The sequence below is a fragment of the Ooceraea biroi genome, chromosome 5 (genome assembly GCF_003672135.1).
Source record: "Ooceraea biroi isolate clonal line C1 chromosome 5, Obir_v5.4, whole genome shotgun sequence".
Lineage (NCBI taxonomy): Eukaryota > Metazoa > Arthropoda > Insecta > Hymenoptera > Formicidae > Ooceraea > Ooceraea biroi.
In genome coordinates, this window is record NC_039510.1 from 2,154,278 (window position 1) to 2,179,465 (window position 25,188).

General features: G+C 41.0%; 1 protein-coding gene across 1 annotated transcript; it reads right to left on the reverse strand.

Annotated features, from left to right (window-relative positions):
- Nucleotides 1-3,842: 3,842 nt before the first annotated feature.
- LOC105279232 lies at nt 3,843-4,673 on the reverse strand. The gene is made up of 2 exons (XM_020031637.1): nt 4,315-4,673; nt 3,843-4,197 (listed from the first exon to the last, which is right to left on the reverse strand). The coding sequence occupies exons 1-2, from the start codon at nt 4,594-4,596 to the stop codon at nt 4,123-4,125; spliced, it is 357 nt and encodes a 118-aa protein (XP_019887196.1). The 5' UTR covers nt 4,597-4,673; the 3' UTR covers nt 3,843-4,122.
- Between the last annotated feature and the right edge of the window lie 20,515 nt (nt 4,674-25,188).

Consider the following 25,188-nt stretch of genomic DNA (forward strand, 5'->3'; position numbering starts at 1 on the left):
CGTCAATAAGTAATACAATCTACAATCTATTAATAAATATGATATAAATATGAATCTATATATCTCTTTATTACTTTCCAACTCTTTAAAACTTACATTATCGTATTGCGAGCCTAACTTCTATTATTTGTAAAAAAATATTAAAATATTAAAATATTAAAATTTACATGTCAGATCATGTAATCCAATTTTTGCTACTGACAATGAGTTTTAGTGATTTAAGAGCGATTCGTTGAAGTATTATGTAAAAAATTCTATTCATGTTCAGTTTGCATGAGTTTCTCTGAAGATAAATTTCTTACTAAATAATTATAATATATTTAGTAGGAAATTGGTATGAGAGAGATTTAAGGGAATAATATCAAAGTTATATCATGTTGTGAAAGATAAATAATCCTGAGGTAAAATGGACCAAGCATAGTTTTACATTCTTTTGGTTACCTTTTATGTTAAATAATAAAGTTTTAGTACTAATAATTGAATCTATTCTAAAGATTTATTTATTCTACCCAGCGAAATAACCATTAGTTTAATTTCTAATTCAAACGTTATTCAATATATCAATATAACATACACAGCACTGTTCAAAACATCAATATACTTGTCCTTTCGTTGAAACCAAAACTCTCTTCTTTTAGTAAGTTCTTGTGAAGTGTTGTCTATTTCGTATATACATTTGCGTATTAAAGTTCATTATTATTATTTATTGGAAAATTAAGTAATCTAATATAAGTGAAGTTTAATTTACTGTTCGTCTTTATGCGACGTTTTATATCATTCTACCTTCTTTGTTAAATGATTTTTCAGGAAGGACGCAATCAATTTTACTAATATTTGTCAATTTCTATCATCAAGAAATGGCATGTACAACATCAAAGGAGGCATAGAAAGCACATAACGGAAAAGCAGTAGACACCAGTGACATTTAATAATATTTACCACAATTTTTCCACAAAGTCCTTGGTACGTCTGTATTCGAGAAGTCGATTGCGTACAATGAGACACATCGACAACATTACGACAAGACGAATTTGTCCCCGCTCTCGAAGCAAACAAGGACCGTTCCTATTGGCTTTACAATATTATGTCTGCGAAATAAACACGGTGTCTTTGTAGATGGCGCCGGATAATTGCGGTTAATATGTCGCAAAAAACATTTGTTCCATAAATGCAAAGATAATCAAAATCATCATGTGATCAGCTATGTACATCATTTTTAATTACTGGTGATATCCGGTTTTGCGATTTTCTGTAATGCTCAATCACTATTTATTTTACCTTAAGTTACTTTATAAAATTTGAGCTGCTACAGGAGACATTCTAATGATTTCACACAACTTATAACACAGTATGAGTTTAGTAGTCTCACCTCAAAACATATCAAAGCATATGAAGCTTTTACATGGTGCTTCAAGCATTACTGTGTATGACGTTTAATCGCTTGACATTTCATTAATTGTCAAAGTGTCAAAATACCAAAACCGCTACTTCAACATGCCGTTAATCGACTCGTTCAACAACGAAGTGCTGTTCTACAATACTGCAACGCAAGAGGTCAGAAAGAATCTATTTCTGAAATGTTACTTTGCCGAAAATTCTTGATCAGCGGTTATAAACGAAAGGGAAATTAAACGACAAGACTCTGGAAATATATTAGGTTGTTCATTAAGTTCTGCGGTTTTTTTGCCCTAAATTAAAACATAAATCTATTGTACTTACACATTTATTCAATCTAGAATGTATTGTCCATCTTGATCGACCACCTTCTGCCAACGTTCTGGAAGGGACATAATGCCGCGTTTGTAGAAGTCGCGCGACTTCTGCGCGAAAAAGTCCTCCAAGTACGTTTGAATATCGTCCACTGAATTAAAGCGCTGCCCGTCGAGATTGTTTTGGAGTGACCGGAACAGATGGTAATCCGACGGCGCAAGGTCTGGGGAGTACGGTGGGTGCTGCATGACTTCCCAGCCAAAGCACTTCAACTTCTTCTTGGTCACCGAAGCAGTGTGTGGTTTGGCGTTGTCGTGGTGGAAGACAACGCCCTTCCTGTTCGCCAATTCCGGCCGCTTCTCCGCCACTGCCTGCTTCAATTTTTCTAACTGAGCGCAATACTTCTCGGCGTCGATGATCTGACCGCGCGGAAGCAGCTCAAAGTACAGGACGCCTCGCCAATCCCACCACACACTCAGCATCACTTTCTTCGGATGCAAATCCGCTTTGGCAACCGATTGTGACGACTCACCCGGACCGCACCATGACCGCTTGCGTCGAATGTTGTTATATACCACCCATTCTTCATCTCCCGTGACCACCCGTTTGAGAAAGGCCTCCAGCGAGTTCCATTTCAGCAGGGATTCACAGATCATGACGCGGTCCAAAATGTTCTTTTCGGTGAGCTCGTGAGGGACCCAAACATCTGCTTTTTTCGACATCCCAAGCCGTTTTAATCGCTGCGCAACCGTTGTATGGGCGATGTCGAAGCGCTCCGCGATCTCCCGCGAAGTCAGGTGTCGGTCTGCTTTGATTGCGGCCACGATTTGGTCGTCGTCAGTGGTGGATGGACGACCGGAGCGAGCAGCATCGAAGACGTCCACATCTCCGGAACGAAAGCGCGCAAACCAACGCTGACAAGTGTCGGCGCTTATAGCCGAGTCCCCGTACACGCCACGTATCTCACGTTGTGCGTCCGTCGCTTTTACTCCTTTGCGGAAGAAAAATAGCAAAATGTGCCGAAAATGCACCTTTTGATCCTCCAATTTCAATGAATAGCGCGTACACACAACACGTCAAAACACAACAAAGACTCTGGCGAAATGTCGAGCGTTGTCGAACCTGTCACGGAGTATGCGGCAATCCGCGGTTCAGGCGATGCATGCTATCTTTTTCGATGGACAAACGCTATCTATCGAGAAAACCGCAGAACTTAATGAACAACCTAATATCTAAACGATCTCGCCAGATCTCTCTGGTTTTACGCAATTACAGAGGAAGAAGTTTTCAAAAATGTTCTCCACAGTTTACGAGATCAAGAAATATCGAGACAGGTAAGGAAAAGCAGCAAGTAGAATTTGTTATAATACGTTCTAAAATGTTTTGTGATAAAAATTAATAAAATAAAATAAAATGGACAAATACAAATGAGATATTCCTGCGCGCCGTGTTACTCGTGCGTTAGATGAATATGCTTGGCGGTGACTGCACGTGGAGGAAACTCACAATCAGCATAGAATCGTCCGCTGCAGAAACGAATGGAGTCAGGAGTTAGGAATTATGTACATAGTTGACGACCCTCTTACGCTTTTGGCGTTTGTCTATCTCTGCGCTTACGGAACAAATGTTTGTGGCATGTTGATCGCGATCCTGCGGCACGATCTGCATGGAACAACACCGATGCTTCTTACGCAGGCATAATACATTTCGGCTACGTTTGCGTTTTCACCCGAGTAAGTTACCAGGCATGCCGGGTGGTGCCACAATTTCACAACCGTCGAATGGAGGGTTTGCGGATTGTTTGCCTTCGCGGTCAACAAACCGCCGTTAACAAACGATGCACACCGTACACGTCTTCATCGCTTTTGCTGGTCATAACAGCTCATAAATGCGACCAAAAAGTTCGACTCTTTAAAATAATATTATATTCTCTGACGAATTGTGCGTTAATGTGTTTTGTCGTACGTGTATCAAATTATTTATGCGTTTATGCGGCAAATATCGAAATTAAATAATTGCTTTACGTGATATCGGAAACGTAATTCATACTTACGGTAAAGGACATTGTTAATATTATATCATATTGCATTACTGACGCTTATTTTACAACGGCACAATGTTATTGTGCTTGATGGATTTAAAAATACAAGAAATACAAGAGCCGTCTCAGATTGAACAAAGAGCTTTTCAGTGCGCTTATCTTCGTGGTATTCTTATTCAAAAAAGGTCATTAAGGAAGCAATAGAAACATCTCGTCTAAGTAAAGACTCACTTAACGGTTGACAGTGATGTTCCAAGATTGGACCACCTATGAAGCTGATGGTGCGCTCTCGTCTCTGCTCTCCTCGGACTTTCCTTAATTCTGCGTGCAGCCCACGAAGAGACGCGTTCTTCGCTCGAACAACACGCGCTTTATAATGAAACAGTCGCCACGGGTGGTGGGTGATTTAATTTTGTATCTATTATGTTCGTCGTGCGTCGAGTGGGCTGAAATTGACACTTATTAAGTTTCATCAACATATGGACCTAATAATGCCTCGCCAACGCAAAAGAATGACAACGCGCGAGAAAACGGAACTGATATCGGCCTGATTTTCCCCTTACCGATTTGATTTTCGCAGGTCTCCTCCCTCCGACGGAATTCGGTTGCACGTTTCCGGTAGAACCGTTAATTTCCTGGAAGACGCTCCCATCAATCGCTTTTTTTCGGGCATACGACGTAGCCGGCGACGTAAATGCACGGCGACCGGCAGAATTATTATCCGGCGTTATTATCCCAGCGAGGAACGCCGCGCGCTGAAAATCTCCGAAGCTCGCGTGTTTCTCACCCTTGGCCTCACTAAATTTTTCACGCTTGCATACCAACATTATGCCCGGGACCGGCATTCTTCGCGGTCGAACGCGCTGACATCGCGCGCCCGTGAAAGATGATCCGTAGGCTTTACGATGGCGTCTGGCTCCTCTTATTTCATGGCGCACGTAATGATCTTCTTGCGTCTAAAAAACATTGAAATTACGATTATGCACGGAGCCGCCATCATCGCTCGCGATTTTTTATATTAGATAAGTCGGGAAGAATTAATAATCTCAAATGTTCGAATGGCAGTTAATAGAATCGACTCGCGTTACTACGATATTCGTTACATTGCGTTTCGCGTTGAGTATTTACGCGGAATCGTACGTATCGCATCGGAAACATATCGAATATACCGTTAGTGATGCTGCGCAAGTAGAATACATCTCGAATGTCAGTAAAGTAAAGTAGCAATTTATCGCATAGTTTATCATTCATACTCGGAAAGCACTTACAATAGTAAAACTGTAAAAGTAACCTAAAATGTAACTTCTCAGTCAATCAGGTTTTCAGAGCCACTAGAGGCTTTCATCGTTGTAAGCGCGCTCTGAATATTGGCCTATCTATATGAATATCATTATACGCATACCCTTAGGTCTATGATTATACGGTCGTCATACGGTATTCACACCGCGACTATTGGCTAAAGTGCTACCAGATTCGATAGGTGCTATCTTCATGTCAGTCGACTCCGCACTTTCAAATCTTTTCGCTTCGTTTCGTGCAGCAAAACTGGAACGCGCGTGAAAATAGACATCAGAAGTGGCAAATACGCTGTCAGGTGATCGCTTCACGTACATTTCGAATACGCCAATCAATTGAGCGAAACAACATTTATCCCGCGGTTTACGGCGCGGTTCGCGACAGTTGGCTGCGGCGCGAAGTGCGCGATCGACAGTGATTTGGCGCCGTGTTAGTTCGCCCTGCCTTCTCGCGCCGTTTGTTGTCCGTTCGGAGCGACTCGCGTCGCGTCTTTCCTCCGTTCTTTATGTGGCAGAAAGTGAACGATATTTCGGAAATATCGAGCAGAAAGTCAGGGACCGTCGCCGGACACGGTAATCGATCGTGATCGCGCGGATTCCGATCGGTATTCGCCGCATAATATTTGCCGAACGTTGAGTTTTGTAATGGGGCATCACGCTGAAGTTCGTCACGCTTGAAGTGCATCACGGTACTCTTTAAGAGGCGCATAATATGGCCGCGTGTGACCGCGTAGATTGTGATATTCTGTTTTTACTTGCTGAAAGAGCACGGGAATGTCGTGTGAAAAGTTTTTGCCGAATCTTGCCTTGTGATTAGCTTCGCGAGTGTATCTACTGTTCGTGAATACGTGTGTGTGTGTGTGTGTGTGTGTACGTGTTTATACGATGTCCGCACGAGAGGAGGATCCACGATCGAATTTCAACGATATAACCTAAACGAGTGACGCCGGCGATGCTGCTTACAGGTGGATGTGAGTAACTTGAAAGTTTAATTACTTGTTTCATGTTTAGATGAAAAATATGGATCTTTTGTTGAGAATTTAGAAACGGAAAGGACAAAAAAGTCTGCGTATGAAAATGAATACTTTATTTAATTGAGTTAATATGTAAATTGACAGCGAACAATTCAGTTTCGCGAAACGTTAGTTTTATCAGACAATAGAAATACTGTATCGTAATAGATATTATATATCACAAGATAAAATATCTTTTGTGCATGTGTTGTGTACACACTGAGATATTCCTATTTCGCACGTTTCGTATATCTCATATTCGATAAATAAATATTACACATAAATCTTTTATTCTTAATCTTATATATAATACATATAATATTTTAAATAAATCTTTTCTTCAATTACGAGACGGTAAAATATTAAACGAACCATTAACTACTCCCTGCTATTAACTCATAATATTTTATGCAGAATTAATATGCAAGGAACAAACCCAAATAACGCAGTAGTATTATTAATTTGCATTACATTGTATTGGGTTGGCCAAAAAGTAATTGCGTTTTTTTTATATAAATAAAAGGCGAATTTTTCATGGGAAACAAAAACTTTATTAAACAATATATTGTCCATTTTGTTTGATTATCTTTTGCCATTTTTCAGGCAACTTCATGATTCCGCGCTCAAAACAGTTCTTATCTTTTTCAGCAAAAAACAATTCCAACAACGATTTGATATCCTCATCGGCAGTAAAGGTTTTACCATTCAAGGTGTTTTGCAAAGAACGAAACAAATGGTAATCTGATGGTGCCAGGTCTGGCGAATATGGTGGATGTGGTAACATCATGGTAACACATTCCATCCAAGCTGCAACAATTTTTGACGAGTGACCAAACTTGTACGTGGTCTAGCGTTATCATGGTGAAACACAACACCTTTGCGATTCACCAATTCTCGACGTTTCTGTTTGATGGCATCATTTAATTTATCCAGTTGACGACAGTATATGTCTGAATTAATGGTTTGATTCCTTGCAAGCAGCTCAAAATACACAATACCTTTAAAGTCCCACCAGACTGACAGCATAATCTTTCTTTGGTGAATATCTGCTTTTCAAGTGCTTTGAGCAGGTTCATCACGCTTGCTCCACGATCTTTTTCGTTTGACGTTGTTGTAGACGATCCATTTTTCGTCGCCTGTTATCATACGTTTCAAAAATGGATCATTTTCCTCACGTTTCAAAAGAGAATCGCAGATGTCAATACGCTTAGTGAGATGAATTTCTTTCAGCTCATGTGGTACCCAAATATCGAGCTTACTAATGTATCCAAGTCGTTTTAAATGGTTTTCAACACTCGATTTCGATACGTTAAGATTCTCAGCAATCTCTCGTGTCGTTAAACGCCGATTGGAATCGATCAGTGCCTTTATTTTGTCATCATCAATTTCGATTGGCCTTCCTGAGCGTGGTGCATCTTTCACATTAAAATCTCCAGATCGAAATTTAGTAAACGAATTTTGACACTGCCGCAGTTTTAAAGCATCTTCGCCATATACATCAGATAACTTTTTATGAGCTTGCACAGCGTTTTTCCCTTTTCGGAAGTAATAAAATAAAATATGACGAAAATGTTCTTTTTGATTTTCCATTTTGAAATCGACGGCAAACAAACAATTGTTAACGAAATCGTGTACTTTCTTTTTCTAAAACAAGCTTGAACTGTGAGTTGTTAACCTACATAATGAATTTGCGGTTTAGAATGAAGTTAGTTACATTTCAAAACATGCATGTCCATCTATTGGAAAAAACGCAATTACTTTTTGGCCAACCCAATATATTGCGCGTTCCACGTGGTTTCCATCGTGTCTTATTTTCCGTATTCTTTTCTCTTTTTGGTAAAACTGAAGGAGACGGGTCCTCCTCACCGATTTCCTTCTAACTTTTTTTTACCATAACATGAAAACGAATACCTTCACGCGCCTCGTGACTAAATAGTCAGTTGCAGCAAAAAATTCGTAACAAAAGAACGCATTCGAGAGATCAATCGCGTGTGTTCGCTCATATTTATTTCCGCGAAGAACGCATATCGTCGCTCGATACTCCGATGCGTGGCGTTTACAAATATTGTCGTTTTCGCTTTACCTCGCGTTTATGTGAAGACGTTGCGTGTAACGAGAGACGGCGCGCCGAGTTTCTCGTAGTGAATTGTGGATGGGGATGCAAGAGCAGCGGGGGCGAGACTGTGAGGGGGTAGGTGGTAGAAGTGGGAAACGTTGCATGCCTAATCAGACAACGACGGCAGACAGTGCTTTATGCGTTCGCTCCATCTGCAGATTTCCGCTTAATAACGTCATCTGTATGCAGGAGTATATTATCTTTAACCGTCTCTTACCCGCTCCTGCCCCGGTCACCCCGTTGAAGGATTCCCGCGCATTTGCGCGACTTCTTTTCCCCGTGACGTAGCGATAGTTTAACGTGCCCTGCTTCCGGCGATTGATCTCTCCGAATCCGCTTCAAGGTAGCATCGCGATTCTCGAATTGCGATTCACGTGAAAGACGGATTTTCAATGGAAAGGATGCTGGAGAAACAGAAACAAAATTTGCATTGTTGGATCCTTTTAAATATTATTTGAATATGTAATTTTTTAATTATATTATAAATGTTATTAAGCTAAAGGACAGGAGAAATAATAAGTTTTATCTGTATATCACCTACGATTATTAACACTGCTTTGACAAAATTGTTAACGAGGCAATTAGCGAAATAAAATGTTCAGAGACAAACGTTTAAAATTGACAAAATGCAGGAAAGATACGTATAAAATCAGCGATTCACTGTGCTTTTTGTATGGCGATGTTTTGTGATTTCTTGTTAAATTAAACAAAGGTATCTGATAAATTATTACTACAACATGGACTCTTCGCCTCCCTGTAGAACGTCCGCGCGCTTTTCTTTGTATTTAACTTCAAATAAAGTACATGGTACTCTTCTCCCGAGAAAGTTCCCATATAGCCTGGTATCGACTACGTTGACGACCATGGGGTTGTGTCTACATGAACGAGTTTAATCGTGGTCTTAACCCTTGCCTGCCCTTGTCAAAATATGTATGCTGTAGTAGTTCCGTGCCTACGATCTTAATCCGACGCTTATCCGGCCTTGGTAATTTACGTGAATTGGTTGCTGTTATATGCGCGACGACACTCGCAGTCATCCTTAAAAGGGATCTTTCAGAGTGTACAATATACTTAACGTATCAAGGGATTAAATAACGGGAAATTAACTAAATAAAAATTAAATAATTAACTAAATAATAAAAACGACTGAAATATACACTATTATCGCAAGCTCTCATCTCGTTCTATTACTAACGCGATATGCGCGACGACATTCGTATTTATCTTTAAAAGGGATCTTAAAACTCCATAATATACGTATCAAGGGATTCAACAACGGATAATTAATTCACAGTAATTAGCAATTAAAATATAAATAATTATTATCGCAAGCTCTCATCTCTCAGTTTGCATTACTGAACGCGATGAACAAGCTGATGCAATCTGATGGATACAATTCAATTGATTGCTTCATCAGGCGCTTTATATACATATATCTTTATGTACGTATATCTTATTCGCGATCCTAAAGATCTCCCATTCCCGACGCTTTACATTCGTTACTACGTGCTGTGCGTGTTTAACGCCGAACGACTATCCCATTCCTTTTCGTTCATCTCCGACATGCAGCTTTCCTGCCTCCGTGAAATAAGCTACGATTACGGTAGCTCGCGCGAGCACATGCGAAATGACGTCCATTATACCGACGTTTTATATCAGGTATCGCTCGTTAAGGTGAGCTAACGTTATCTTAGTAGGTTCTTAACGTTGCGCGCGCGATGGCCAGTGTATCGCAGTGTTCCGTAGGGTTTTACTCGCCGCGATTTTGCACCGAACGTGCTCGCGCGTTTCTCTGCCTACAGGGTGTACCGGAGTTAACAGTAGAGATACTATATAATCTGAAGCGAACGGAATATCGCATGCTTTGGTGGGTTCTGGTTAGAGAGGAGCGAACGTTGGGGAATTTTTGAGAATTAAATCGCAAAAAGCAGCGCTAGATAACAATGTTGAATCCACCCACGTAGCTTCCAACACATTTATCGCCATGACGGTTACCGGTGACCGGCACGGGCTCTCCGTTTACGTCATGACCGACATGCAATAAATGTGTTAAGACACATGCATAATATTATAACGTGCAATTCTTTATATTTGCAAGATAATAAATGCTTAATAATAATAAGGAAGCATAATGGACAAAGTGCATTTACAACCAACTTGATATTTTTATTTATTAAAATTATGGAAATGGTTACATGGAGGTAACATGGCGAATCTTAACAAGCAGTTAGCGTGAACGGAAAATTAAGTAAATTAGGCTTGACGGTGAATGTGTTAATACAACATTAATCGGATTGCGCTTGCGATGTTTAAGGTCAGGCAGCAAGAGACTGACTTGTGAAATCGATAAACGAATGCGTAAGGTTACAGGGAATGTCGAAGGAACTCGACGGGTACACCGTGTACATCATCCATACAATACCGTGATTCTCCACGTGTAACGTGCCACTAAACTTAACGGCAGTCGTTCCTTGACGCTTTCGCGCTTAACGAAATCCGCTGACTTTAGAACGCCGAGTGAAATTTACACGCCGTTAACCTTTCGTTATGTCCCTTCTTCTTCTTGTTCATGCGATCGCATTCAAGACGGACGACGACGGCAGGCGTCGTCAGCCTGCCGGAATTCAATGCGCGACTCCGCGAGCTACCATCATCGTTCAAGATCTCGCACGTGCATAACGGCGTGCAACGCAGTTACCTTTTCCACTCAGATCCACTGTGATATATCTTTGCTTTATTCTTCTTTCGCCGAAACACTCTTCCAAAGAATTTATCCGATGTGACACTTTAGGGAAAAAAAACATTTGAATATCGTGGCATTCTCTTTATATAATGATGAAATTTTAATTTGTCGTAATAGCAATGATTAATAAAAAATAATAATATATTATCTGTGTGCCATGCAATGCTCTCAGCAAGAAGTAATGAATTTCTAACTTAAAAAAAAATAAAACTTTCTGAGAGAAAGTTTACCGTTGTTTAATGGCACACATTATTGGAAAATCGAACCCTTACGAAAACAAGTCAGTTCTCTGCGAAGCTTAGCGAAAATGAGGAAGCCCGAGGGGTAGTCTACGATATTTTGACGATAAATAATGGCGATTCGACAAATGCAAAGCGCGTTTGAATCCCCGAAGCGGCCGGAGAGTGCGGTCGATTTTTCGTATTCCATGCGCGACTTAATCGATAAATTATCGAGGGATTCACGGAATCCAGGGGGATGGTTTCGCAACTCGCGTAATTCACCGATTGCTATGCCGGTGCTGTCGTTAAAATGCAAAAAAAAAATACCGCGTGGCTCGACGGGCATTCGGCGAGATCGTACAGCGGGCACCCGCGATTTGTTTCCCGTTTAATGCATACGCATCGCTACCATAACATAGCCGGGATTTTATTTTCAATCGACGCAATCGGTATTGCGATCGGAATTCGTCGCGCCGGCGCGATCATCGATTGCATTCGGGAAATGCGATACGGTTTGTCTTCCGAGGTCCGATGCTGCTCCAATTCATCGCTAACACAACGAATTCATGATACTGTTGTTGTACCTTCTTCTTTCTCTCGTCGAAGACCCGGGCAAATGATACGGTAAATTAACGCGATGCATTTGAATTAATCATTCAAGCGAGTCGCGCATGACTCGAGCAATTGCTCGGAAAAGTTACGACGCAAGTCCGATTTACCATGTACACATAATCCATGTGCATTGATAGAGAATAGATAGTTGCCCTATTTATCATAAGTCCCGTCAAATTTGGCACACTAAACAGAGCCTCGATAGCGTTATGTGCTCATATTCGCGTCCTTTGATCGACGCTTTATTTACATCGCGGCTATGCGCAAATATCGTATCGCTATCCCTATTTGCTCTCCGTTTATCAATCTGCACGAATGATGGACCATTATCGTGCATCGGTTACGACCAGCGTATTAATTGCTCAGGAATGAAATTACAATGCGCTATAGCCCGCGCACAGTATAAACACATTTCTCGTTGATCAGATTGTAAGGATGTTTGACGTAATAATCGATGTTTTATCGCTGATTACCGATACTTGAATTTCAACGGACACTCTCGCGTCTCCCTTTCAACATTCTGTGGAAAATTCGATTGATCGTGTAGTATCTGGAAACCTTTTTTATTGCACTTATTGACGAATTGGATATTCGAGAACAAGTAGGCGTAAATTAATTACTAATTCGGCTATATTTCATACACAGGTGATCAACGTTGCTCACCTGTGTATAACAATTAATTACGCTTGATGTTTCCTAGACTTACCAAAAAATAATTCAACGAATAAAGATCTTTTTTTTCGTCCAATCTGCGAGAAAAATCCTGTATAATTAATTGTCTTACATACGACAAGCGCAACGATTAATTCTACATGAAATATAGATTCTACGAGGGAAGCTTTTTTTCTTCCTTATCCAACGATGTCAGACGCGAGAGATTAATAAATTAAAATCTCTATTTCTGTCTCCCTCTCTTGCAGACTTTCTCTTCCTCTCTAAATTCTCTTCATCTACGACTTAGAGAACGGGTCACATTCTTTGGCTATATCGCCCATCAGTTCGAGACGAACAGGACTAATTTGAAAATAGAAATGACACCCCACAACTGCGTTCCAGTCAGCCGAAGGAATCCCTTTATTACATAGCGCGCCGTAGAGTATTGCACGGCGAGGAATGCCCGTCTTTTTAGCGATAATGACGATGCTTCGGATACCGGATGTCGTCGGCGAAGGCAGCCATTCACTAAGACCATCGCGTCTAGTCGATATAGCTCACGGAGGATTATCGACAGATCCCTAACGCGCGCGTTTAATGAAGAAATGATGCGCCCCGACGAGTCGATTTATCGCCCCGTGTTTGCACTAATTTTTAATCGCTTCCCCGTGATCTATCCGCCGCGCTTTATCGCTCGGATGTGTCTGGAATTCGCGAAAATTACGTGTACAAGGCAATTTCGATCAATTTTTCAGTGGTAATGTATGCCCAAACAACGGGAAACTACTGTGTTTAAACACTTCACGATGAACGTTCATTATCTGTTTGAAATATAGACGCGCAAACTTATTAATTAATTTACATCTAACAGTGCCCCGAATATCTCTCGTCAGCAGCGATAAAAATGTGATGATTTTTATATTATTATTTTTTTATTATACTTATTCTATTACACCATTAATTCTGACATTTTATATGTGTTCTTCCGCTCTCTGCTACTCGCGAATTGTGAACGTTTGCGCGAAATGTCGTCACGTTTCAGGTGCATGTAAAAAGAGACGTCGAGCCGGATCATATTTCGCACACTTCCCACGCATTATTTTCCCATGGAACAGTCGCATCTAGTCAGTAATAGCCGGAGTTGAGCTGAACGTAATACAACGGTAGACAACGTCCCCTCATACTTTCCTCCCCAAGTGACGAGCTTGTCTTATGTTCGGCCCCAGCACCCCTACTCGTCTCGTTTATCGTGTCAGTTAACGACTGCTCCTTTTTTTTCTTGCCGAGTCGCGGAAGGAAACATTAATTAGACGTTTTTTATGATTAATAATACAGTCGTCACAGAAATATCGTCACTGAAATTTTTATTAGTGATCTGCCTGTTTGGGAAAAATCGCGAACAGTATACGGGTTTATTCGTTCACCGTTCATGCGTTTGATATAACATATCACACTAGTTTAGTCATGCTGTTTTATCATTGCACAGAAAGTGGACGATTCAAAATATTTCGCAGGCTTTCGGGACTTGGAAAATGGAAATTTCGGATAGAAATAAATCGAGCCGTTTCGTTATCTCACATATCTCTTCGTATATTTCTTAAATCTAAATACATAAAGTAATAACACATAAAAATATTAGATTATTAAATTGGACCAAATGGAAACAATATAATTAAAAAAATAGTTTGTAGTAATTGTTATATCCACTAGTTTAATGTCTTCTAGTTACTTAGAAGAATCAATTAAAGTACAGTCAATTATATTTAATCGACATGCACTTTTGCATAAAATTTTCGCTCTTTGGACGAGCTAAAACTTTTTATCTTTCTTGCATAGATCTTTTGGCGCTGCGGGATATATTTTTCCTGAAATTATATTCACAGCTTAAGTCGACAAGTCTTACGTGTCGTTTTGGGATATGTTATCGCCAGAATATTCACGAAAATTCACTTGCATATGAAGAAAGCGCTACCGAGAAGATTGAGAAACTTGTAATCCAATTTTTATCATCGCATAGAGATAATGAAATGATCGCAGCGCCTTTTTCGCGAACGACCGCGAATCTCTCATTTTTTCGCGCAATTTCAGAAGCGGCGGGAAAGAAATTCTCTGAATACGCTCTTCATTATACCGATGCACCGAGATGAAAACGTAATGTTAAAGACTATAGGTTAATAAAGACTTACTCCACGAACTTACGTTCCTTATTTCCGTCGCTGTGAGTAGCTTGCATTAACAACCATCTCCCTTAAAATGGCTTTTCGACACCTTTGTGCGGACCTTTGCAGATTCGCATTAGTTTCGGTTTGTTTATATGGACTTTTACACGGAATACACGAAAAGCGCTGTTCTTACAAATCTCTCAGCGCTATGAAATCATTCTGTATGCTGCATGAAAGACTTAAACATACTTGAAAAAAATGTACATACGTATGCGTGTAATGTGCAGAAAGACATGAAATTTATTTTAAAAACTGGCGATAGAAAACGCAACTTACAAAAGTTTTTTCTTCTAACATTTAGACGTAAAAGCACATCTTTCTTTTTTGCGCACACAATCTACATATAATACTTATTAATATAACAACCGAAAAAAAAGAAGTAAAACTTTTTCTAATATATCAAAAAGATATCAAGAAACGCGTTTCGCTTCAATTTTTTCGCGTGCATTTTGTTTATTTGATGGGGTCAGTAAAGTTGGTAGCCCATTTTTTAAAAACCCTTTTTTTTCTTAGAGTTCCCGCTTCTTTAAGAAGAGTACTAGAGTTCTAGCATAAAAAAGCAAGAGTTCTACTTTATATCGCAAAATAATTAGAAAATAAAAAATGGGCTTCCAGCTTCACGGAGAATGTGTGATCGTATGTGAGGTCTGCGTGTTTCGGGGTTGATTTTCGAGAGTTCTGCTTATTCTAAAACAGTTCTCGTATAGTTCGTGACATGTACAATGCCTTTCCAAAGAGTTCTGATAGGAACAACGATTAGAAAATTTTTTAAAAAATTATTTCGCCCAAAGAGTGAACGTTTTCGACTTTACCAGTGAGACGCTGGTTGATTTTCGAGAGTTCTGCTTATTCTAAAACAGTTCTCGTATAGTTCGTGACATGTACAATGCCTTTCCAAAGAGTTCTGATAGGAACAACGATTAGAAAATTTTTTAAAGTTATTTCGCCCAAAGGGTGGACGTTTTCGACTTTACCAGTGAGACGCTGGTTGATTTTCGAGAGTTCTGCTTATTCTAAAACAGTTCTCGTATAGTTCTGGACATGTGCAATGCTTTTCTAAAGAGTTCTGACAGGAACACGATTAGAAAATTTAAAAAAAAATTATTTCGCCCAAAGAGTGGACGTTTTCGACTTTACCAGTGAGACGCTGGTCGATTATCGAGAGTTCTGCTTATTCTAACACAGTTCTCGGGGTCAGTAAAGTTGGCAGCCCATTTTTTAGAAACCCTTTTTTTTCTTAGAGTTCCCGCTTCTTTAAGAAGAGTTCTAGAGTTCCAGCATAAAAAAAGCAAGAGTTCTGCTTTATATCGTAAAATAATTAGAAAATAAAAAATGGGCTTCCAGCTTCACGGAGAAGCTGGAAGCCCATATAACGTAAATCGATTTTCAACCAGTATTTCGAATAGATCTCGATTAATACTAGAGTTCCTGATAGTTCCCCCACCAGTATAAACAAAAATGACAAAGTTCTAAATAAAAAAAACATAAATTAACACAACTTTGGCAGAAATTATATAAGTTTCGATGGACTTCTCAGCAAAATCGACGAGTTCCAGTTTTGAAAAAATATTTTTCTAACAGTGCTAATCATATTTAAGAAGTTCTTGAAGAGTTCCATGCATTATCACTGTTATACAATTTTTAAATAAATTAATAAACCCCGAAACACGCAGACCTGACATACTAGGATGGGCTTCCAGCCGAATCCGACGAGGTCTGGTTTTGAAAAAATACTTTTCTCACAGTGCTAATCATATTTAAGAAGTTCCTGAAGAGTTCCATGCATTATCACTGTTATACAATTTTTAAATAAATTAATAAACCCCGAAACACGCAGACCTGACATACAAAGATGGGCTTCCAGCCAAATCCAACGATTTTTGGTTTTGAAAAAATACTTTACTAACACTGCTACTCATATTTAAGATTTTTCTGACGAGTTCTATGCATTAGCAATATTATACAATTGTTAAATAAATTAATAAACCCCGAAACACGCATACCTGACATACAAAGATGGGCTTCCAGCCGAATCCGACGAGTTCTGGGTTTGAAAAAATACTTTTCTCACAGTGCTAACCATATTTAAGAAGTTCCTGAAGAGTTCCATGCATTATCACTGTTATACAATTTTTAAATAAATTAATAAACCCCGAAACACGCAGACCTGACATACAAAGATGGGTTTCCAGCCGAATCTGACGAGTTCTGGTTTTGAAAAAATGCTTTTCTCACAGTGCTAACCATATTTAAGATGTCCATCTTAAATATGATTAGCACTGTTAGAAAAATATTTTTTCAAAACTGGAACTCGTCGGATTCGGCTGGAAGCCCATCGAAACTTATATAATTTCTAACAAAGTTGTGTTAATTTCTGGTTTTTATTTAGAACTTTGTCATTTTTGTTTATACTGGTGGGGGAACTATCAGGAACTCTAGTATTAATCGAAATCTATTCAAAATACTGGTTGAAAATCGATTTACGTTATGTGGGCTTCCAGCTTCTCCGTGAAGCTGGAAGCCCATTTTTTATTTTCTAATTATTTTGCGATATGAAGCAGAACTCTTGCTTTTTTATGCTAGAACTCTAGAACTCTTCTTAAAGAAGCGGGAACTCTAAGAAAAAAAAGGGTTTCTAAAAAATGGGCTGCCAACTTTACTGACCCAGATATATACATACTACTTTGAGCAACAGAGAAACTAGATATCGCAGACATCGTTTCGATAATTCATCGAAAATCGTGAAAATGTTTCTAGCTTTGCGGCTATTCAGATAAACGGTGAACAACAAGGAAGCGCTCTTTGTCGTTAAACGCTTACCGATTCTCAGCCGATGGAGCGCGCGCGTTCAAGAGTTGGTGCATAACTCTACCGTAGAATAAACAGAATAGTAATTACCGAGTGAAATGGAATTCAGTCCATGGTGTTTATCTTTCCGGTGTAACAATGCCGCCCGTCTCGTGACGCACCGTATACCTGCTCTGACATAATGCCGCTCGCGAATGCACTTAACGATACTTTTAAGACGGAAATCGAGAAATCTGAACGCGCGCGCCTGATCATTACGGACTACGCGAAGCGTTAACGAACAATTCGATAGTGGCGTTTTTCATGGATCTTTTTTATCGCGCATGTAATTATGCAAAGCTCTGTCAAACCAAGAGAGAGTCTGATAAAGTATTTTTTCTCACGTAGTGATTGTAGTAAATAGTGTATTTATTTCCAGTCCTCTTTTCAGAGCCGACTTTTTCTCGTGCAATATTTATTCTATCTGTGCTCTCTCTTGAGAAGACATAGAAATTGAAAAACCCAAAGATTAAATAGCAAATACGTAAGGATTTAGTCGAAAGTTGAAATTCGTATGTAAAGTAATATAAATTATTTATTTTTATTTCAATATTTTTACTTGTTTTATTTTATTCTATAACTCGTAGATCTCGTTCTACTGATTATGATTGTATAATTATATTATACAATTATACTAGTTATATTGTTGAAAATTAATTAATTATTATCGGTTCCAACGATTTCGTATCTATTCGCTTCTGTTTTCATAATTACATTAATAGGTACAGCTACATATTGTTACGTACATCTAACAATTATATATAACTGATTATTATATATTTTTATCATTACAGGCACGTATTGCAAATGTAACAATTCGTAACAAGTCAATAGGACATGTGCGGTTTAGAAATCAAATGTTTATTTGGTTTCAGTGCAAAGATACAATCATAGAATGATATTGCGACACATCAGAATCGATAAAGGAATTATCTTGGAAAGCTTTTAAATCAATTTATTGTCTCGTATGTATCGCAAATATTAAAAGCGCATTTGCGACACAACCGCGAGAGGCGGTATTAGCCACACATGCGTATATAGATACAACTGGTATACGCGTGGAATCGATATCGGCAGCTAATGGGAGTGTAATCAGTTTTGTGGTCATACACACAGCGTTATTCATGACGTCAAATTATTGCACGACTGTCAGTGAGACGTTTATTGGAACATGTACATGTATGTACTTATATTTACATACATATACATATAGTTATCTTGTTAAATAATCCTTCCTTCATATAGCTTAACACACAGCTCTTTTAGATACATATAAAATATGTATATAAGATATCTCTCAAAACATACGAGAACGGTTCGTCAAACATCTTCGTGGTCGAAGCAAACGCAATTTTATTACAAAGATAATGTTAAACACGTGGCAATAATTTTGCCGCGCGATTACGGCGGTTTCATCATGAAACTTACCAACAACTTAATTAGACGCGAATGGCCAATTTAAGGTAACTGATAAGGTCACGGAAATGTGACCCCGTTCATCTAATCGTTTGATTTTAATCAAACGCGCGCGCAGCGCTCAGCCGAGCTCGCTCCGACATAACGGCCGCAAAAATTGGCTCGTTTATTTTAATTATTTCGTTCTGGGCCAAAACGTTTACGCAAATTTCCTGCGCTTGTAATTAGTCGATAGAAAAGTTCATTTGCGCGAGATATTATATCGAAATTACTACGTGCACGGCCGTTTGGCCGTGTATCCCTTCCGCCACTTACAAGTAGGACATTGAAAAATGCTGCGTACCTATACTATACTACGCTAAGCTCGCGAGCAGAACTTTTATTCCCATGGTGACGCGTGGTTATGGGACGTTTTAATGCTTTATACTATTTAGAACGCGGTCAAAGAGATCGTGCACACTGGCGTGGAGACGTTTACACACAATGGTTCGCGGATCACGAGGAATTTACGTTATCATATTTGCATAAAGTGTCCTAGATTTCACACGACAGACATTTTACGGCGATAGTTTTCTCGATAAATTTCAGGCAAACATTTTCTTAAGCAGAATCGATAGAGTGAAATTTTCTCCAGCGGTGGCCGAGATAATTGGTAAAATGGATCGTAATTTTTCTCGGTTTCATATCAACGACGTGTCGCCCAACGAGGTCTTCCTCGGCGCGTAAAAGCGCAGATCGATCTGTCGGGAAAGCAATTTTGAGTTCACCGTCTCTCCAATGTCGTATAACGGAAGATCTATACTACACTTTTCTGGCGTATTTATCGAGGCAGATAACTTAAACGGGGATTATAAGGATCGCGGTCCATTAATGTCTTTCCTGAAGTCTATTCAGGCTGCACCGTGTACTAGGTGCATTACTTGATTAAATTGACTTAGTTCTGCACCGTGAAGCTCCATTGCGAAAGTCTCTGCTTCATTCCCCGAGCGTGTCCCCCAAACCAGACCTCCGTGTAAGACTACGTTTCTTACATAATGGACACAATCGCGACCGGTTACGTAATCTTTCGGACATGTTAAATGTTTCTCGAGGCGTATCGAGGAAATTTATTGTTTCTTTAGCGTTTAGAGTGGTACGCTTTATTTGGTACTTGGAGCTATTAACAAGTAAAGATAAAGCCGAACTTAATCTGAAGTTTTCGAGCTAAAAGTTTCAAGTCACAGCTAAATTTTACTTAATTAAATGGAATTAGATGAAAGTTTAGTCTTAGTTGAACGAATTATAGATTATCCATTATTTTTACCGTTTTATTACAAAGTAGGTACATATATATGTCGGCGAAAGATGCTGGTAAAAAACAATTTTAATTTGATATTATTTTTGAAAATAAAATATTAGTATATTTGGATATTCACCTAATCTATCGGCGTAGTGAGGTCATACATATATAATCAATAAACTACCGTTTATCATGACTGTATAAAATGATTTATTCGCACAGTTAATCAATTAGTTCTTCGACATGTGGTCCGTTATAACTCGGGCGCAATACGCGATCCATAATCACCGACACAAATACTTCTTGATGTCACGGTTGATTAAGCAAATAGAATTATTAATGCTCAGCCTATTATATCGACATGGAATAACCAAACAATTAACAGCTACGCTCCCGGTGTAATTGCGCAGAGTGATAATTACTGCATCTCGTCGGTAATTGCGCGATCTCGCGTGCACCTCGCCAAAAATATAACGTATCTGGAAAAACTGATCTTTCACGCATGGATTATCTCCCATGGGTAATACCGGTTTATTGTTTCGACATTTATCCGATATTTGTATTAAATTAGCATTTAAATGAGATGTATAAGCGGAAGCTAAAACAGACGCAATATCGCGCGCAGCGCATTGATTTCCCGCGTGTTTAATTCGCTGATTTCGAAGATACGCGTGTTTGTCGTAACAGCCGCATTTAGTTTACTCCTATTTATGGACTATTTCGAAGCAATTGGGGGGCCAACTTCACAGAGGTCTATTTCGGAGATGTAATCGAGTCGATTGGTTTCGAGCTTAATAGTACTTTTAAAGCCAGCCTGCCACTAAATTACTTTCATCGGATCGATCTCTCCGCCCGGGCATTAGCTTTGCCAATTTGCTACGCAGTTGTTCCTCGCCGAAATGTAAGGTTTACCATTAAAAGGTGTCAAAGTTAGGCCGACTGATCGGCGAATAGTGATGCGATAGCGACATCGCCGTATCGGAATCGCGAGTAAATGCGATAAAAATACACGCGGTTGCTCTTGTTCGTCAATGAGTAAAAACGAAGTGACGAAGCAACGTGAAATCGAAGCAGGCAAGGACCGGTATTTAAGCATAGAGAAATGTAACGCGTGAAACAACCGCGAGTGATCATCATTTAGCCGATTTTAGCGTGTTCTGGCACGGTCAGATGCAATATCATGCCACTGGACCATGTGTCCCGCGTCCCGTTGGTCCCGTGTCGCAGTTCGGAGATTTAGCGCGTTTCGCGGCGCATTGAAAAATTGATCAGAACTTTCGTTTATACGTAACGTGGCGTCGCGTCGCGTTCGAGCCGCGATCGGCCGGCACCCGCCCGAAAATTGAAAACTCCGGCACCTTGATAGATTTACATGTTTTAATCCCCGAACACGGTTCTACCATTTTTCCGACGTGATATCGGTGCGCAGGCGCTTTTTCTATCGGCAAGCCGGCACGCGGATTCGCGATCGCCCGAAAACGGATTATCCGATTTATACTGGAATTCCTGGCATCCTTTATTTGGCTGACGAAAACACGGAAAGCTGCCGTTTCTCATGTGCACACACGCGCGCATTAGATGTAAAACGACGAACGAAATCGCGCGCGCCAGATACTCGCTCGCGGCGTGAGATTTTTGTCACAGACTCCAAGACGGTGCTTGGGATCGCGGGAATCGTCTTTACAGGCACTTTCGTCCCGAGCGGGAAAACCCGTCCGCAGTTTTCACGGCGACGTGGCCTGGCGCGCAATTTGCAGAACAGCGATTTTATTCGGCGCGCGTTTTGCACCTGCTAGATCCGCCGTTTCTGTCTGGCTTAGCAGAGAGATATAAAAGGAGGTGCGTTTCCGCGCGCGCGACTTTGGGGTGTCGCGGCAATGTTAGATAAATCACGAGCAGAGGTTGCCAGGAAACACGTAGAACGCGTGCAGGTTTCATTGTCCCACTTGTCACGTTTATAAGTACACATATGCCGGTGTGCATGTGCACATGGCGCGCGCGAGCGCATAGGCGCGAAGAAGCTCGTACGCGCGTGCGAGTGGATGCCTCTGCTCCCCGTGTACGTGTACACGAGCTGCTCGTCTAGCCAGAGAGAGATCCCAACTAATTTATACCCTACTGCATTAATATGCGCATTATTCTATGAGGAGGAGACGGGCACAGAGACGACCGTGCGCCACAGCGGTACGCGCGGCTGAGTATTACGTACACGTGCACGCGCGTATGCATATATTCCACTCGGTCCACCGAATAATTACTCGCTTTATATACGCTTTATGCACCTTGGAGCATTGACTGACTATTTTAATGAAGGAAACTTCGACCGGTCGGGACGGAGAGAGAGAGAGAGGGAGACTAAGCGAAGCAAACTTGGCGGGCGTTATGTTGGCGCGTACTGCACACGTTGCACGCTTTCGATCTGTCGATACAGGAACGAGCCAACGCACGGCTACGTCCGATTATTATGCGTAGTCACGCAAATCAGCTGGAGAGTACCCTCGCCGGCTCCTATCGTCGTTTATGGCGCGCCCGCGATTTCAGCCTTGCTCCGTATATATCGTGTATATTCGCGCATTTCGATCGATCGCCGTCGAGACGGACGGCGTCGGTCGCCGGAACATCAGTCTCGGTTTTATATCGGTTTCCAAGCGGAGTGATCGCCGCCGAGTGACTTGTCGGTTATCGCGCCGATTAAACCGCGCGAGATTAGCGATCGGATAGACAGAGACCGTAAAAGGAGGCAGGATAGAGAACATAATGCCGCTCGTTTGCGATTCGAGTATCCGCGATAGGAATCGCGCGCCGCATAAATCGCCGGAGATTTTACGATAACGCGTATTTTACCGACGGTACTTAATTCTATTGACGCTCCCGTGAGGGGTTCGTTCGACGGCAATAAAATCTAGAAAAATAGCGAGTATCCTGGCGGTAAGCCGCCGCGATACCAGGAAAATTTCAGAAATGATTTCGCGCACGCGACGGCGTCTCGATTCGGAGGGGTTCGGCTTTCCGGTCGGTTTTATCAAACCACAACTTGTCCGTAATTGTCATCCTCTCTCCTCAATTTACAATTTTTCGATTCCTCTGCGTTACCGTTAAATTCAGAGCGAAATCGCTTCGCGATTCATGCTACAAATAATGCATGTAACACCGCAGATATATCGCATATATGACATACCTTTTACATTTTGTTTCATTATTAATTTATCAATAGCTATTCCTTCACAATGCCAGATACACGCAATAAATGCAAAAATATACAATTTTTACAATGTTAATACTTTTTAAAATAAAAAAAAACAAGCTTTTTTCGCTTTTCGGATTCAACTGAAATTTGCAGTTGCCTAAAATATTCGTGCTCTCCTGCGCGTATCGTTTTCCGGAGGATGCATTTGCGCAACGTTCGCGTACACCCAGAGAACGCGCCGGGCGTCGCGCGCGGCGACTATCGACGGCGACGGGTCCGTTGTCTTTTCCGAATTTACCCGTTCAATTGAATTTCACGCTTTGGTGAATGGCCCACGATCGGCCTACGATCGGCCATTGTGCCAGACTCGTGACCCAAATTATTCTCTACCTCTCGAAATACGGGCCGCGAATAGTTTCCACTGCTGCACTGCCGGGGACTAAATATCCGTACCTACCCTCGCGCTCCGTGTCAAATCGGGAGGAGTGCTACCTTTCGCGCGCGAGTCTCGACCCACTTTACCCGAAGATCCCCGTGCGATTCACTCACAGTCGGAATGATTTATCGCCACTCTTACGAACTGCATCGGTCATTGCATCGTGCAGCCGGTGCTTCCTTCTCGTCATACGTCATACGCGGTCGTGTGTGCCCTTATGCACTTCGCTTCATTCTATTAACATCCAAAGCGTTGCGCACTCTCTCTCTCTCTCTCTCTTCCCTCTTTCTCTCTTCGTCTATGTTGCTGCCTCGGCTTTGTACTAAGCTCCGCTGAGAATTTGAAGGGAAATTTGTTTATTCATTTACCACGTAGAGATATAATATAAGAGAATTTCTCGCTGAAATTCACTTGAAAAAGGAAACTCACATAAAGCGTGATTTGATTAGTCATGTGCCGGTACTTTATCCCGATTTTGATTTATTTCGATACGTACGATACGTGCTTATTTGCTCAATCGTGACGCAGGGAAAACGTCGAACACACCCGATGTTTCGTAATAACGCTTCTTGCGCGCGCGAGCGTGTAGTAAACACAGAAATTTCAGCAAAATTACGTTCGCAAGATGGAACGATTGAAATACCCGAATCTATTGTTATTCGCCATCGACGCGGGTTAACAATGCGATATGCAATCTTAAATTTTCGTTTCGTAACCGCGCCAGGCAATCGGAGAAACGGGAAGATTCTTTCTCTCTCGTTCGTTCGTTTCTCTCGTCTCACCGATGAGGAATATAAATTCCAGAAATGGGCACGTTCTGAAAAATGACGTCTCGAACAAATGGCGACATCCGCTATGCCCGCAGGCTTGTCCGCGCGACATCGTAATCTCTCTCGCGCGCTCGTGCGCGCGAGTAACGATCCAATAAAAGGTGCGAGTGCGATTCGTTACTGCGACCGGGTCGCGAAATGACGACAACGCGGAACGTAGCATGCATTCCTCGTGCACGCGAAATCTTTGGGTAACGTGTAACGTTGTAAAGCGGGCGATTAACGCGATTTAATTCTATTCTCGCGCGGAAACGCCGCGCCTCCGGCGCAGCTTGCGATGCATTAAGCATCCCCCGTTCGTGGCGGGAAAAAGAAGAAAAATAAAGTCGCTGCGACACAATCGTCGAACCGATTTATCGGAGGAATAATACGGGTGCAGTATAAATCGCCGATAAAAGGCTGGCGTCCCCGGGAATTTGCATCTCCGAGTAGTGCAACAATATAAAGTTATCTCTTTGAGGTGGACGGGGAACAATGAGGGATGATCGTTATCAACAGCCGAGCGCAAGTTGGGCGTAATAAATATTTGCGTTCGTATCTCTCGCGCTCGGGCAGCCGTGTAATTA